General features: G+C 41.5%; 1 protein-coding gene across 1 annotated transcript in view; it reads right to left on the bottom strand.

Annotated features, from left to right (window-relative positions):
* The window catches only part of MACROD2 (mono-ADP ribosylhydrolase 2), a 2,467,642-nt gene that overhangs the window by 639,805 nt on the left and 1,810,118 nt on the right, over nt 1-17,719 (bottom strand). Inside the window, exon 7 of the mRNA XM_056567894.1 lies at nt 7,723-7,753. Coding sequence (XP_056423869.1) covers nt 7,723-7,753 — 31 coding nt within the window. The remainder of the gene's footprint in view (nt 1-7,722; nt 7,754-17,719) is intronic.

Below are 17,719 nucleotides of genomic sequence, written 5' to 3'. Positions count from 1 at the left end.
AGATGTCAAGGACTTCATGACATTCACACCACATATTCCCCACCAGGTTCCAAAAAGAATAAATATTGGAATGAAGATCTTACCCTTTGTTCGCTGCGGATCAGGATTTTCATGCTAAATTATTTTGTCTTCTAATATTTATTTAAACAACATCCACCACAGAAATTCTATTTAGTTTAAAAGGGAATGTTTCTTTTTTTTTTTTTTTTTTTTTTTTTAAAGGAGTTAGAAATCTATTCTGAAAATAGTTATATGTTACATATCTCTATTTCATTTTGAATACGGTATATATATATATATATATATATATATATATATATATATAAGCAAAATCATCGTATCATTGTATTTTTTTATTATTATTATTTTTTAATTAATATTCTTTTACTTCCCATGCATCATTAGCAATTGGCAGAAAAGAACAAAAGAAAGAAAAACACAACTCTTCAATTTTGGGGTTTTACTTTTTACTTTCTTTTGGTTATTTTTTGTAACATTTTAATACTTTTCCTTTTTTTAATTTTATCTAAAGATCATGTAAAGACAATTTTTGCAGATGGTTTTGGGAGCATTTTGGGGTACAGTACATTTGATTTTTTTTTCACTTTTTAATCCATGTTTCTTGGTGAAGTAAAGAAAAAAAACTATTCTGCCACAGGGGTTTGTGTTTTATTTTATTTCTATGTGGGATACATAATGCATTTTAATATGAGTCATTCTGCATGTGACAATACTAGTTTTCTTTATTTTTATTTCTTTATATTTAAGGGATTGTCCATGTGCCCAGGCTGCATAAGTAAAACAAAAACACCTCTACCTCGTACCCTGTCTCAGGCGCAATGAACTTCATGGAGCAGCACATGGAATGCAGCATCGCCCTTCAACCAATCAGCTGTCAGTGACTGGCTGAGTGGTGATATTACACTCCCTGCAAGTTAAAAATGGTGATAACGGAGGCTACAGAAAAGTAAGGGAGGGGAGTAGAGGTGTTTTTGTTTTACTATGCAGTCCGGGCACATTGATTTAAGAGTAGCTCCCACCATCCCCCTTTTTTTTTTCTGTCCCTGCCTATTGCCCATCTATCCCCAACCCCCTCCCTGCCTTTAAATAATTTTTTACTATATTAAAAAAGCCTTTTTGTCTACCTGGTAGTGTGCTCACTATCAGGCAGACTTCCCCAGCAGTCACGACGTCACTGATGCCTGCTGGGGCCGACACTTCCGCCCTTAGTTCATCTATACAGGATGCCTCCAGCTGTTTCACCACAACAACCCACAGCTTGCCCTGACATCTATTGGCTGTCAGGGCATGCTGGGAGTTGTAGTGGTGGAACAACTGGAGGCACCCTGTGTTGAAACCAATACCTTTTGCTACCCTGAACCCCGCCGCGCAACCTGCTCTACCCACGAAGCCCCCTCCCCCCGTCGCCGCAGCTCAAACCACTTTACCCACCCCAACCCACCCCACCCCAAAAATCAATTACCAAAATTCAGGGGTGCAGGTCAGCCATGAGGCAGCAGCAGCATCTGCAGGGAGACAGGGCGGGCGGGCGGAGCCAGGAAGCCAATGGGCACGCATCCTCTGTGCTCTCAGCTCTCTCCCTGCCTTTCTGATTGACAGGCAGGGAGGGAGCGCAGGCTGATTGGCTGACTGAATTAGGACTGATTGCCCGGCCGGCATCGGTCCTAATTCAGTTGTGACATCACGGCAGGCTGCAGCCTGCCACTAGGAGGGAGACTCCTAGTGGGCGGTTTTCAAATATAAAATAAACTTTTTTAATTTAAAAAAAAAAATATTTAAAGTATATTAGAGATATGTTGTAGTACATAAGTAATACAACATATCCAAAAAAAAAAGGTTGGTGACAGTGCCCATTTAAATAAAAGTATTCAGTGAACAACTCCTTTTATATTTTACAAAACTTTGTAAGTACCTATACTTTTATTCTCCCTAGGGGTCTTAAACAAGCAATTTCTTGATAGCTTGTACAATATACAGCAATACTACTGTATTTGACAGTGTGGACTAGGAATACCAACATGGCACACTGAGGAGCCCTCACCATGTCCATGGCCGCCATCTTAAAGGGGTATTCAGGTGGTAACCTTTTTTTTTAAATGAACTGATGCCAGAAAGTTAAACAAATTTGGAAATTTCTTCTATTAAAAAAAATCTTTACCCTTCCAGTACTTTTTAGCAGCTGTATGCTACAGAGGAAATTCTTTTCTTTTTTAATTTCTTTTTTGTCTTGTCCACAGTGCTCTCTGCTGACACCTCTGTCCATGTCAGGAACTATCCAGAGCAGCATAGGTTTGCTATTGGGATTTTCTCCTGCTCTGGATAGTTCCTCATACGGGCATCTGGTGTCAGCAGAGAACTGACAAAAAAGACATTGAAAAAGAAAAGAATTTCCTCTATAGCACACAGCTGCTAAAAAGTACTGGAAGGGTAAAGATTTTTTAATAGAAGTAATTTACAAATCTGTTTAACTTTCTGTCACCAGTTGAAAAATGTTTTCCACCAGAGTACCCCTTTAATTACTTAGGACCCCACATTGTCATTATGGGAGAAGAAGTGATCAGATGACAGAGGGGACTATTGACTGCAACATCAAGGGTGTTAAATGGCCAGGATCTAAGATATCTTGAATTTTTGCTGCTACTGGCAGTTGACAGCTGTATAAAAAAGTCTTTGCTATCCTTACTTCTTCACATTGTGATGTACATGTGCATGAAATGTGAAAAAGGAGAGTGTTGTGGGCACGTTGTGCATCTCAGAAGTCATTATTAAAGGGGTACTCCGCCCCGGGACATCTTATCCCCTATCCAAAGGACAGGGGATAAGATGTCAGATCCTGGGGATCCTGTTGCTGGGGACCCCCGGGATCTCGGCTACAGCCCCCCGCTTTCATTATTGCACAGAGCAAACTTGTCCTGTGCGTAATGATGGACGATACAGGTGCCGTAGCATCGTGACATCATGGCTCCACCCCCTCGTGCCGTCAGACCCCCTCCCATAGACTTGCATTAAGGGGGCAGACCGTGATGTCATGGGGGCGGAGCCGTGACATCACAATGCTCTGGCCCCTGTATCGCAGAACGAGTTTGCTCTGTGCAGCTGAGCTGAGATCCTGGGGGTCCCCAGTGGCAGGACCCCTGCAATCTGACATCTTATCCCCTATCCTTTGTATAAGGGATAACATGTTCCGGGGCGGAGTACCCGTTTAAAGATGAATGAGCAAAGCCTGTCAAACCTGGTTCCACTTAGAAATTTGGGGTAAATGCTGCTCGCCAAGCATTGGAACTTTGCCAAGCTTGGCTTTGCGAACCTGGCAATGGCCAGGAACTTTAGATCCGCCCCCAAGTCACATAACTGTGACATCACCCAAGGTCCTCAAAGAAATCATCCCCTACAGCATTCAGAAGGTACAAGGCAGGTCCTGATCGGGCAGTCATTACCGCTATGTTCTGTTTGGAGATCCCTGTTTTTAAGTGACTGCCGACCAGGACCTGCACTGGGGCCGTACGGGGCCTGGAAGAATGAGCTCCAAAAGATCCAATGATAATCCGGCCATGCCTGTCACTCTGATCAGCTCAGGTTCAGATGATCAGCTGCATCTGTAGGTTCGAGAAGAAACCTTTCAGAAGAAGGGCCGAGTAAGGTGGTGGTGTACCTGTCTGGTATTCTGCCATGGTCAGGGTACGAGTATAGGAACCATGTTTCTACGTAGGTACATGGAGCAGCAAAACAAGGCCGCATGGGACAGTCGAGATGCCCCACAATGTGAGGAAAGCAATGGATTTTCATCTTTATGCGCATAAGTAGCTTAAAAATCCTTCACAAAAAGGAAATACAGACTTTTTTCAGTATGCAAACTTAGCCTGAATGTGTTATAGTTCATTATACTCCTGCTCTCTCATGACAATCATAGGTATGCTGACCTTGTCCCAGTGTGTACACAAATAATCTCTAAAATACAGAAAGAAACCTATTGTCTGACCATAAAACTAAGATTTATTCTTGTAGTTGCATTGCTATAAAAAATTACTTCTGCCTCCTCATTCAGGAACTGGAAGTGTGTGTAACATGTAGTAAATGTAGTTTGGGTCGCTACTTAGCTGCTCAGTTGGATATTGCTATCCCTTCCACCTATCTAAAGAAATAACACATATTTATTTAATTAAACCTTGAACATTTTAGATTTTGTTTTCTATGTTCCAGCAATACACATTTGCACATTTGTTTTCCTTTGCTGGATGCATTATTTTTAGCCTGGTGCCTGCTACCCTAGCCCACTCACAATATTCTGGCCATAGATTTTTCTAAATAGCCCACACAAAAGCTGTAGACAGTACCGACCTCGGCAAACTGGCCAACTTACCAACGTCACATTCTGGGAAATCTGCCAGTATGAACGTTGATATATTTTATTATTAACTTCTGTAGGATTATATGTCAACTAGAGAGGGGGAAAAAATAAAGTCTAAAAGAAAAAAAAATAATGCAGTAAGATATTACAGCCTGAACTTCGTACAAAGTACAAATCTCAGCAAAACCACTGAGCAAATTCCCCAGTTACGATTGATGTTTTGTTGTTCCAATAACATAACCCAATGAGTAAATTACTTTCTAAATGTGAATGGATTAGGTCCTGCACTTACATGTCAGGAGCTTTCATACATAATATATACTCTTAGATGTAATCACATTGATGGCTGATGTTGCCAAGTCTGTGTGTAGTGGATCAGCTTTAAACATGCTGAGCTAATGCGTATTCAATGTGATATTTTATCGCCACCAGTGCTGCTCATTCGTTTCCAGTCTCATAAAACCGCTGGTTCTGTGTTCCTGTCTCATCTAGATATGCACACATGATTAAGTCTTGTTTCGGGCTTTGTACAGCACCTAGCAGATATCGGATTGCTTACTTTGTCCAGTAAATTAATTTCAGCTGTTAGTACATCATGTTGGGTTGTTTTTTTTTCACTACATGCGCAAATGATGTGTATCCTGTTAATTTTTAATATGAATATAAAATCCCTTTGTTATTGTTATGAAAAATGAATTTTATAGTATTTACACCAGTGCTGAAAAAAGCCCAATACATGTAAATTAATAATAGAAGATAAATAAAATAAACTTTACAATATTATCTATATTTATTTATTCCTAAATCAATCAATTTTTACCCATCTTCACCCCCCCCCCTCCTCCTCAGTTTAAGGAGTATGAACATTTGAATACGGTAATAAGGTAGAGTATAATCAGGGAGTGCTGGACCCTATTCCAAACCCCCCTGAAGTGAGACCCCAGACAAGCAAACAAAAAATCTGAGAGTTAGTTAAAGGGTTTCTAAAATGCAAAGAGGGAGAACTCCATAGTGTAGCATGATCAGTACAAATAGATTTGTATAATTGAGGTGAGGGATATGCTTACCCCAAATGGTTGTGCACCCCATACATAACCATTGCAGAGCACATATAGAGAAAAAGGTTGTTCTGCAGCCCTTCCACCTGGCAAATATGGAATATAACACGTTCTTGCTCCGAGGATTGGTGGGTCCACACAGCACTGAACAGACCAAACCAAAGGTAAAGACCATCACAAGTTTTATTTTCCCAAGATGCAACACGTTTCGCAGCATGGCAAGCTGATGAAACTTCCTGCCGTGCTGTGAAACGCGTCGCATCATGGGAAAATAAAACTTGTGTTGGTCTTTACTAGTGTTTGGCACGAATATTCGCATTTCAAATTTTTAGCGTGAATATTGCAAATTCACGAATATTGCGAATATATTTGCTATACATTCGAAATTGCAAATATTCGTTTTTTCCGCATGTGAATATTCGAATATTCCTTCTTTTCACTTGTGGGCCAATTAGAATGATGCAAATACACTTGTCAGAGGTTATCAACAACATCCCTAGCAACCAATAGTAAAGTTGCCCACCCCCTCACTGTTTTCTTCCTCGAATACGCGAATATGCAAATATTCACATATGCAAATATAACAAATACATGAAATTCGCGAATATAGGACAAATATTGTCTATATATTCACAAAATATCGCAAATTCGAATATGGCCAATGCCGCTCATCACTAGTCTTTACTTTTGGTCAGATCTTTTCAGCACCATGAGTACCCACCAATTATTGAAGCAAGATCAAGTTTAAGGGTTTTTCAGGGGCTCTACAATGTTATCAGAATCTCAGCTCCCCAGCCCAAAAGACTGTGCCAACACAATCTGACTTCCTTGGTGGGTGTGGGCTGTGTCACTTGGGTAAGTAATACATTTTCCCTATCGCGTATGCACGGACATGAAATTTGAGGGCTGGGGTACAAGGATTGTTAGAACATTTTAGAGCCCTAGAGAACCTGTTTAACTCTCCTCGCTCCTGACTTCTCTCATCTTGAAAGACCCTGCAAAGAGGAACTGCCAGCCATGAAACTTCATGTGAAATGCACATTCATAGATATATTTTTGTAAATGCAAAAGGGCTGTCCAGCCTCATAAAAAAGTATTTGTCTCTATTCTGTCTTGATGTCATCATCTATGGTAAGAAATGAGACAGGTTTAGGTATTGCATTGGGACAAACAGCCAGCCTCCTTCCAAATGGCTGAAATCTTTTAATAGTACACATGTTCTTGGTACACATGTTAGTTGTATATTAACCAAATATTAAGTAGCGTTAAATCAACCCTAACCAACCCTTTTATGGGACTTCCAGTACATCTACTTATAGCGTTACTCTCAGGCTGTAGAGATTGCCTGGGACTTTTAAATATCCTGTCAATGCAGACAATAGTTAGTGAAAAGGATGGGATATGAGTTCCAGATATGAGAACAAGAACCTCATTGTTGCTTTTCCTCTCCCATACGGTTTAGAATGGAAGACCAGGCAACGACTTGTACTAATCTAGTTACTAAAGAATAAAAGACCATTTCTGAAGAAAAATATCTGTTGTATTATTTTATCAGTCCCACCAAAGATCCTCTGGAACATTGGTTCATCACACTCATCTATGTAACCCAAAACCAGGTGGAAATGTGTTGACAATTTGTTCAGGAGTCACCAGGGAGTAACAGGTAACACTTAATTTTAGTCTATTGGATGTGGATGAGTAATGTGGCCTTTAGGTAAGCATAAGTCGAGCTGATGTGCTTAGTAACTTTTCTTTAAATAACTGAGCTGCTACAGGGAATAAATGACATAACAGGGAATGTTAAGGGTATGGACCCACATTGCATACAGCGTATGGGAACCGAACTTCAGCTGCACACACTGGCCAATTGGTGCATGATACTGTCATGTCACTCTCAAAATTTTGTGTCCATTGGCCACCACCTGGAGACATTTTTTTGTCCGCAACATGGGACCACACCTTCAGTGACGCCACCTCAATAAGCAAAAATTTTTGAGGAGGACATTCCGCAGACAGTGAGTGCCAGCAGAACATGACAGCACTAGGACCGCTCAGATATGCGCTGTCACCATAGATGGCAATGCATTTTCTAGCGGAATCCGCAGAAAGAATTGACATGACAATTCTGCTGCAGAAAAAATTGAAAGCGCAATTTTTCTGCCGGATTCCACTCTGCCATGGGAACAAAGCCTTAAAAGGTAAAAGCCTGACATACTATTATAACTTATTCTTATTAACCATGAGGTCATCAGTAAATCATTGAGCAGAAATGAAAGAAAGAGTTCCAATTCTTACCGTATATTCCAGTAGAAATGCAGGGAAATGCCTAAAATGTAAACAAAAAAAAAGAGATGGGTTAATTTTAACTATTTACTTAGAGTCTGAATCTAGGCAAACACCAAAAAATCTGCTTTTGTACAGATTTATGAACTTTAACATTGTCAATTTATTATATACAGTACCTGAACTGACCTGAGCAGTGAGTGCACAAGAGCAGGGAGATTTTGTAAAAGGGGTTATTTAGTTTAGAAAACACGTTTTCATAATTTACAAATCTGTTTAACTTTCTGTCACCAGATGATTTAAAAAAAAAGGGGATTTAAAGGGATTCTCTGGTGCTAACACATCTTATCCCCTATCCGAAGGATAGGGGATAAGATGCCTGATCGCAGGAGTCCCGCTGCTGGGGACCCCCGGGATCTTGCACGCGGCACCCCGTTTGTAATCAGTCCCCGGAGCGTGTTCGCTCCGGGTCTGATTTCGGACGACCACCGGGCCGGCGGCGTGTGACGTCACGCCTCCGCCCCGTGTGACGTCACGCTCCGCCCCTCCATGCAAGCCTACTGAAGGGGGCGTGACAGCTATCACGCCCCCTCCCATAGGCTTGCATTGAGGGGCGGAGCGCGTGCAAGATCCCGGGGGTCCCCAGCGGCGGGACTCCCACGATCAGGCATCTTATCCCCTATCCTTTGGATAGGGGATAAGATGTGTAAGCACTGAAGAACCCCTTTAAGTAAAAAGAGTGATAAGTCACATGGTCTCTGGGGGCGTGACTATGCTACAGTAGGTGAGTGGATCGCATTACTTCAGTTATTCCCTTCAATCCTGCTATCCACCCACCCACTGCAGCATAGCCACGACCCCTGGAAACCATGTGAGTTATGACATATTGTCTCTGGCTGCATATGGAAAAGGTCAGAGACAACAGTAAAATATATAGACTTGCACTACAGCACTTCCGGGTCTGGGTCCCCTTCATGAAAACATAAAGCAGCACACGGAGGTAATAGAAATACATTACACAGTATTACAACTTGGCATCATGAGCTCAAAGGCTAATGGAAAAAAAATCTGGCATATGCCTCTAAGACCCTATTACGTGGGCTGTTTATCAGGTCAATGAACATTCCTAGGAACGCTCATTCCCAATATTATGCCAATGTAAAAGGCCAGCGTTGAGCAGTCAAAAGAGCAAGCGCTCAACCCATTGGTAGTGTTGGGTGCGAATATGCGCATTTTTAATTTTTAACGCAAATATCGCAAATTCGCGAATATATTTGCTATATATTCGAAATTACAAATATTCACTTTTTTCCTCATATGCGCATATTCGCATATGTGATTATTCGCATATTCCTTCTTTTCACTTGTGGGCCAATTAGAATGATGCCAATACACTTGTCAGAGGTTATCTACAACATCCCTAGCAACCAATAGTAAAATTGCCCACCCCCTCACTGTTTTCTTCCTTAAATCCGCGATTATGCGAATATTCATATTTGCGAATATGCAAATATAAGGAATATGAAAAATTCACGAATATAGGACGAATATTCGGCTATATATTATCGAAATATCGTGAATTCAAATATGGGAAATGCTGCTCAGCACTACTCATTGGACGATCAAAACTTTTGTGCGGCCAATCACATCATTGCTACTGGCCACACAATGCCCTGTGTAAAGAGGTGATGTGTGAAAGCTTTGTAAACAAGCACTGATCAAGACCCTCACTGTTGACTCGGAGGGTAATTTAACCCCTTAAGGATCGAGCCCATTTTCACCTTAAGGATCAGAGCGTTTTTTTCACATCTGACCACTGTCACTTTAAGCATTAAAGGGGTAGTCCAGTGGTGAAAAACTTATCCCCTATCCTAAGGATAGGGGATAAGTTTGAGATCGTGGGGGGTCCGACCGCTGGGGCCCCCTGCGATCTCTCTGTACGGGGCCCCGGCTCTCCGCCGAGATAGCGGGTGTCGACCCCCGCACGAGGCGGCGGCCGACACGCCCCCTCAATACATCTCTATGGCAGAGCCGGAGATTGCCGAAGGCAGCGCTTCGGCTCTGCCATAGAGTTGTATTGAGGGGGCGTGTCGGCCGCCGCCTCGTGCGGAGGTCGACACGCCCCCTTCCAGCGGGCTGTCGGGGCTCCGTACAGGAGATCGCAGGGGGCCCCAGCGGTCGGACCCCCCGCGATCTGCAACTTATCCCCTATCCTTAGGATAGGGGATAAGTTGCTCACCACTGAATCACCACTGGACTACTCCTTTAATAACTCAGGGATGCTTTTACTTATGAATTTGATTCTGAGATTTTTTTTTGTGACATATTCTACTTTAACATAGCATTAAAATTTCGACGATACTTGCATCATTTCTTGATGAAAATTTCCAAAATTTCATGAAAAATTTGAAAATTTTCAATTTTCGAACTTTGAAACTCTCTGCTTGTAAGGAACATAGACATACCAAATAAATTATATATTGATTCACATATACAATATGTCTACTTTATGTTTGCATCATAAAGTTGACATGTTTTTACTTTTGGAAGACATCAGAGGGCTTCAAAGTTCAGCAGCAATTTTCTAATTTTTCACAAAATTTTCTAAATCTGAAATTTTCAGGTACCAGTTCAGTTTTGAAGTGGATTTGTAGGACCTTCTTATTAGAAATACCCCCTTAATGATGCCATTATAAAAACTGCACCCCTCAACATATTCAAAATGACATTCAGAAAGTGTGTTTACCCTTTAGGTGTTTCACAGGAATAGCAGGAAAGTGAAGGAGAAAATTCAAAATCTGCATTTTTTACTCTCTCATGCTCTTGTAGACCCAGTTTTTGAATTTTATAAGCCTGCGTCAAGCAGATGGAGGAGAGCGGTGACACAGGCTGTCAATCACGCTGAGGGGGTGTCACTATGGCGGCGGGACTAGGTAAGCATAGCTTCCCACCCAGGAGACTACTTACAGGGCGGCGGGGAAGACTTACAAACATCATATTCTGACCATCCCTGCTGGCAGAAATGTCCCCGGGTGATGGTAAGGATTATGATTTTACTTTGTACAAAGTGTTGTCAATGGTTATATATATAGTAAAATATAATGTTTCGTTCCCTTTAAGTCGTAGATCCATTCATGACAATCAGCTGTATGATTAGGCAGACCTTCTCTCAAAATAAACTGTATTTTACTCTCTTTAAACTTAAAATTAATTTCAGAGAAATGGCAAATCAATTCGACCCTTTGAATCCTGATGAAACACACCTTTCTGAGAGTCTCTTAAACAAACATATCCCTCCGAGCAATGGCCTGCCAACTGTCCTTTGGCTCACAATTTGTATAATGGAATATTATTTTCTGGTATGTATATGACCCTACATGTTCTCAAACATAATTACTGTCTTGACTCGGAGTTCTGTCTTTTGAGTAATTACCATTAGTGAACATGATTGGAAATTTGCAGGAAGATTTGAGCTATGTTTCCTGGGATAGTAGGCACTATTAATAATATATGAGACATTTCATGCATGCATTTAGGAATACTAAATAGACCATAAAAGTGTGAACAAATTGCTAAGTGTGTTTCATTAGGCTGTTTTACAAGTTGTCACAATTCCTGGGTGCTGGAGCGATCTAAAATTGTCACATCTGATAGTTAACAAAAAAACACTATTCTGAATTCTGAAATGCATTTAACACTGTATATTTAAAACCATGAAGACTTCCTTGACATAGACACACTGTTTAAATAATGTTGCAATATATCTAAGATAACTGTATGGTTTGTAAACGGCGCAAAGTAAACAACTTTGACAAAGTCCTGAAATTATTATATTGCTATGGATCCCATTTTCTGTATAAGAGAAAAACACTAGGTCAAGTCTGAACTGGTAATGTATTCTTGCTTTAAACCTTTAAGAACCAAGCCTATTTTGATCTTAAGGACCTGGCTAATTTTCGTTTTTGCACTTTTGTTTTTTTCTCCTCCCCTTCTAAAAAATCATAACACTTTAAATTATGCACCTACAAACCCATATAAGGGCTTGCTTTTTTGCGTCCCTAATTGCACTTTGTAATTACATCAGGCATTTCATAACAAAATCTATGGTGAAACCAAAAATATATATTTGTTGTCACTTTGGGCAGGGATTAAAGGGGTACTTCGGTGCTTACACATCTTATCCCCTATCCAAAAGATAGGGGATAAGATGCCTGATTGCGGGAGTCCCGCCGCTGGGGACCCCCGTGATCATGCACGCGGCACCCCGTTTGTAATCAGTCCCCGGAGCGTGTTCGCTCCGGGTCTGATTACAGTCGACCGCAGGGCCCGTAAACATGCTCCGGGGACTGATTACAAACGGGGTGCCGCGTGCATGATCACGGGCGTCCCCAGCTGTGGGACTACCGTGATTAGGCATCTTATCCCCTATCCTTTGGATAGAGGATATAAGATGTGTAAGCACCAGAGTACCCCTTTAAGTGAAGCCCAAATCTTGCTCACACCCTCTGTCCCCGCCTACTTGCGTACCCGTCCTAAACAAAGGGTCCACAACCACGAAGATGGTCCCTTCTTATAATACGTGCAGGGACAGACAAAGTCAAAACAATAAAATACAATACGGTAGGTGTCGGGAAACAGCTAGAAGCACACAAAAATAACACAAATAAAACTAAACACACCAACACTGAAATCGTAGTCAGACAGGCCGGTTTGGCAACATATAGCAAGCGAGGTACAAATACACAGAAGCAGAAGGAAGGTCAAAAAGCAGAGCCAAGATCAATATCCAAATATCAGAATTAAACAATGCTGGTTACTCAAAGAAAGTTCTTTCACTGGCAACAAGAAACAGAATGAGCTGGACTTAAATGCTCCCCCCACAGATGCAGGCTAAGCCTGATTAGCTGCTACAGGTCAGAATGGCTAGGGCTTAACCAAGTAAACAGGCCAAGCCAAACCTCAAGGAGGGTTAAACCTTTGAGTTCTTACATTTGTGGGGTGAAATTTAAAAATAAAACAACATTTTGTAAGTTTTGGAGGCTTTCGTTTCTACGCAGTGCACTATTTGGTAAAAACGACACCTTATCTTTATTCTGTAGGTCCACACGGTTACAAGAATATGCAACTTATGTAGGTTTTATTTTATTTTACAACTTCTGGTCTTAAAAATCATAACTACATGCACCAAAATTAGTATGCTTAAAATTTCCCTATTCTGACACCTATAACTTTTTTATTTTTCTGCATACTGGGCTATATGAGGGGTCATTTTTTGCACTGTGATCTGTAGTTTTTATTTGTACAATTTTTATTTTGATAGGACTTTTTAATCGCTTTTTATAATTATTTTTTTTTTTTACATGTACGCCATGTAGTTTAACTAACCCTATATTTTAATAGTTCTAACATTTACGCATGCGGCAATACCACATATGATTATTTTTATTTGTGATTACATCATTTTATTTAAAAAAAATGGGAAAAAGAGGGAAATTCAAACTTTAGGAGACTATAACATGCAATCTTACGATTGCATACACTGTTCAATGCTATGTTATAGCATAGCATTGATCAGTGTTATCGATGCTCTGCTTCTTCAGCCCGACATAGCTGGCCAGAGCCTAAGAGCACTGACTGGACGGCAATTGGCTATGCCCGGCATTAACCATGGGTCCTGGCTGCTCATAGCAACTGGGACCCACCTAGTATGAAGCGTGCTCAGCCAGTGAGCACGATTCAAACCCCGACAACGAGACAAGGGCTTACCTGTATCACAGATTCCCTGGCCCAGATAATTTAGTAACAGTAAGCCAACAATGCAAAAAGCATTAAAGGTTTACTCTGATTTTGTGGTGCTCTATGTTCCAGATATTGTGTCAATATGATAGTTTTGGTGCTGATGAATTGGCTTTAATGGCTAGTAGTTGTACACAGATTGTCTTTAATAGCTTATATATGGAGATTATTTATGTATGCTTTTATTTTATTTGAATATGTTTCCTAGTAAAAATAAAAAGCAACTGAATTGTTTTACAACAAATGCATAAAAACATTATTTATGTGTTATGGGAGGGGGAGTGAGGTCGAAGGACTTGTTAATTCATTGACTGCATAAGGTGAACATAATACCTATATTATCATGGGAATGTAAAGCATTTTATTTATTGAATGTTATCATAGCACCTGCACAAGATGTGGACACCTGTCAGTACTGCAGGCGAAAAGTTGCGTAAACTTGGAAAAAGAAATGATCACATAATAACCCCCAGGTCATACTTATTTATGACTATTCATTCACAACTCAACGAAGCAGGATTTCTGTGCTATGCTCTTTATAAATGTATGTACTTAATGGAGCCAATCACCTTGCTTTGTTAGACACTACCGCAAGATACTGCAAAGCGGCTAATTTCTATGTTTAGGGATTATTTTTAGCAAGCAAGCACAGTTCACAGTTCCTAATGCCAGGAAAAATATTTTGCATCACATATAATTTGCTAGAAGTGTAAAAGTGGTGACAAGTTTAAATTATCAAGACCAGGCATTTCTGAAATGAAATATTCTTCAAAAAGAACCATATTTCAAAAAGTAACTACTATTCCATGGGTGGATTCAGTTGTGTCTGCTTTGAGGGGATGCAGATTCAAATGAACTTGTCAGTGCCATGTGTGCTTCAATAAAAGGGGTATTCCAGGATTTTGACTTTGTTACAGGGGCTGTAAAGTTAGTGTAGTTCATAATATAGTGTCTGTACCTGTGTTTGATGATGGTCTCACAATTTTTATGTGATCTTTGCCCTGATGCTTTTTATTACAATCACACAAAATGAGTGTCAGCTCAGGTTTTCCCAGGTTGCAGTGCGGCCCAAAATATTACATCACCAGTGAGGTGATGAAACAGAGCCTGTCTGCTTAAATGTGTGGAGCGACAGCTGGTTGGGAGGAAGATCATTTACCACAGGGCTAAAGGGAATTGTCCCAGGTGTGTTTCAATAGGTGGGGTGGCTGATGTGTGAGAGGGAGAAAAGTGACCTCTCATTAACAAACAAGGGTTTCTGGGACTTGAAGTTGGAGGGAAGGAACTCCAACAAGAAATAGCCATTTCACAAAAAGAAATCAGCAGCATTATAGTGGACTCACAACATAGCCATTTAGCCCCAAGACAAGCAATGATCCTTCCTAAGCATGTCCATTACTCTCTGGCAGGTAAATACTAAAATCACCTCATGGTGGATTTAAGAACATGCTGCCAGAAAGTATATTTCATAACTTTGTATTAAAACATGTACCACACTATTGGTCAGTATTAATAAATTGTAAGGGTGGTCGTTTTTCAAGGCTTGAATCGGCCTATATAAACAGGCTCTGCATTTATTCTGCAAAAAACGCTGGCCCAGAAATCCATTTATAATGGGGAAGTTCTTATAATTAATAGGTTCAGTGGGTGCTTTGTGGGCATGGTTTTCTAGGTGCACTGTTTACGATGTGCGACTTTTGCAAAAAGCCACTCCAGCCAGGAACAGCCACAGGCAGCCCCACTGGGCTGACTGATAAGTGTGCTTTATATTAGCTCCAAGTAAACACTAGCATGTCTTTCAGGTAAGATTGTGCAGTTTTTGATGCAGAAAAAAATGCAGAAAAAAACCCATGTGGATAAGCCTCAAGGCAGAATATGTTACTTACAGTACATTAGAGTTGATCCACAGATGGAAAATCATAGAAAATCAAATCTCCATGGAAAAGCAGAATTATGTAATATATTTTTATTGGACTAACAGTATTTTGTAGAGACTTTCGGCAGTCCTCCCTTTATTTTCAACATCTCTATCTTATAAGGAATAGCTCTGTATCTATTCCTGATCATATCCTCTTGATTTTCTTACCAGTTCAGCATTTCCCACAGGCACACAAGAAATTCTGTTTATAGTTTACAGGTCTCCAAAGAGAAAATAAATGGTGCTAATAAACAGGTAAATGTTTCCCTAAAGAGATGACATTTCTTAAATAATACCTTGATCCCCCAAAAAAGGGTCACCGGTTGAGGTTAACACAAACATCTGCAAAATGAAACTTCCAGGAAGCCTAAGATTAGTCATCTGTTTAATGGAAAAGTTACTGAATCATTAAAATTCTTAATATTATACCCAATGGTCTTGAGATGAGTTCTTAGACTTGAAACCTGTAATTTGAAATGTGAAACGTGTTTTATACTTCACTGTGAAATTTTACTAAACATGGTCTCATGAGCTTAAATAGATAATGCCTGAAATAAAATTTATATTAAAGTTCTATGAGGAGGGCCATTCCCTCAGGACAACCCCTGTCCATATGCTCTGCTCATGCATATGGACATCAAAGAGAGGTCTGTCTTAGCTCATAGCATTCTCTGTTAACCAGAGTCACTGTAAAGAATAGCTTCTACTCTGGTGGACTCAAAATGACCATGTATTACATAGTTTCCCATTTAGCTCAAGTAACTGAAAGAGGTTAGAAAAGCCAGGCCTATGGTTATCAGCTTATGTTTGGATTGACTTTATTCAAAAAGGATATGTCCTATTGGAGCAAATTACTTGTAACGCCGCTGGTTGAAAACCACCGGCGTACTGTGTGTCTTATCTGTCACTTGCATCAGACGGCCTGCTCTGTACCATGTCCTGCTGCTTCTGTCACTGCTGCAGTTTCCCCTAGGGGCTGCGTGCGAACACTGGCTGAGACTTATAGGGCCAGTGTGCACTCCCTATTAGATTCCAAACCAATTCCTGCTGGGCACCACCTATAAAAGAGCATTCCCTTCCTGTGGTGCCAGAGCAATGTAGGTTTCTAAAGCAAAGGCCCCCGTCTGCTGTGTTCCAGTATTCCTGTCTCCAGTGTTGCAGTGTTCCAGTCTGCTGCACCTGAGCTTTCCTGCTCTGCTGTTGTTACAGCACCTGCCTGCTAGCTCACCTAAGCTACTTGTAGCAACATCTGTTAATGGTCATCAGCTTGTGCCAATCCGCTTCATTACTACCCCTCTGAGGTGACAAGTGGGCACTCAACATTCTGAGGAATAAAGCTTCTATGTCCTGCCAGACTCTGCCCTGGTTGCAACAACATTCTCCTGTCTTAGATTGGCTCCGCTGGGGACCTCACTGCCATACCTCATGCCAGTCTGAGGTTCGTCCAGCATCCTCCTCAAAATCCATTCCTGTAGGCATTAAAAGGGTTCTCCGCTGCCTAAACATCTTATCCCCTATCCAAAGCATAGGGGATAAGATGCCTGATCGCGGGAGTCCCGCCGCTGGGGACCCCCGCGATCATGCACGCAGCACCCTGTTTGTAACCAGTCCCCGGAGCGTGTTCGCTCAGGGACTGATTACCGGTGACTACAGGGTGGGCGGCGTGGGACGTCACGCCTGCGCTGGCGTGTGATGTCACGCTCCGCCCCTCAATGCAAGCCTCCCGTAGGCTTGCATTGCGGGGCAGAGCGTGACGTCACACGCCGGCGCAGGTGTGATGTCACACGCCGCCCGCCCTGTAGTCGCCCGTAATCAGACCCCATGCGAACTCGCTCCGGGGACTGATTACTAACGGGGTGCTGCGTGCATGATCCCGGGGGTCCCCAGCGGCGGGACTCCCGCGATCAGGCATCTTATCCCCTATCCTTTGGATAGGTTATAAGATGTTTAAGCACAGGAGAACCCCTTTAAGCCTGATCCTGAGGCCTCTCAAGCAAAGCGGAATCCTAAACTGGCACCTGTTTTTCAGAGACCTGTTTAGACCCCTGTGGTGAACCCCTGCCTGAAAAGCAATTATGGAACCTGGAGTACAGTACCCATGCTCCTGCAGAAGTCTTTCTTTGTTGCTGTTTCCAAGAAGAGGGGGCTTAAGAAGAGGAGGCATAAGGAGGGGAGTACTGAAAACCACCAGCATACCGTGTGTCCTATCTATTACTTGCATCAGGTGGCCTGCTCTGTACCATGTCCTGCTTCTGCCATTGCTGCAGTTTCCCCTCTGTCCTCTAGGGGCTGGGT

Source organism: Hyla sarda, chromosome 3 (genome assembly GCF_029499605.1).
Source record: "Hyla sarda isolate aHylSar1 chromosome 3, aHylSar1.hap1, whole genome shotgun sequence".
NCBI lineage: Eukaryota > Metazoa > Chordata > Amphibia > Anura > Hylidae > Hyla > Hyla sarda.
This window is presented reverse-complemented; position numbering and strand designations above follow the sequence as displayed.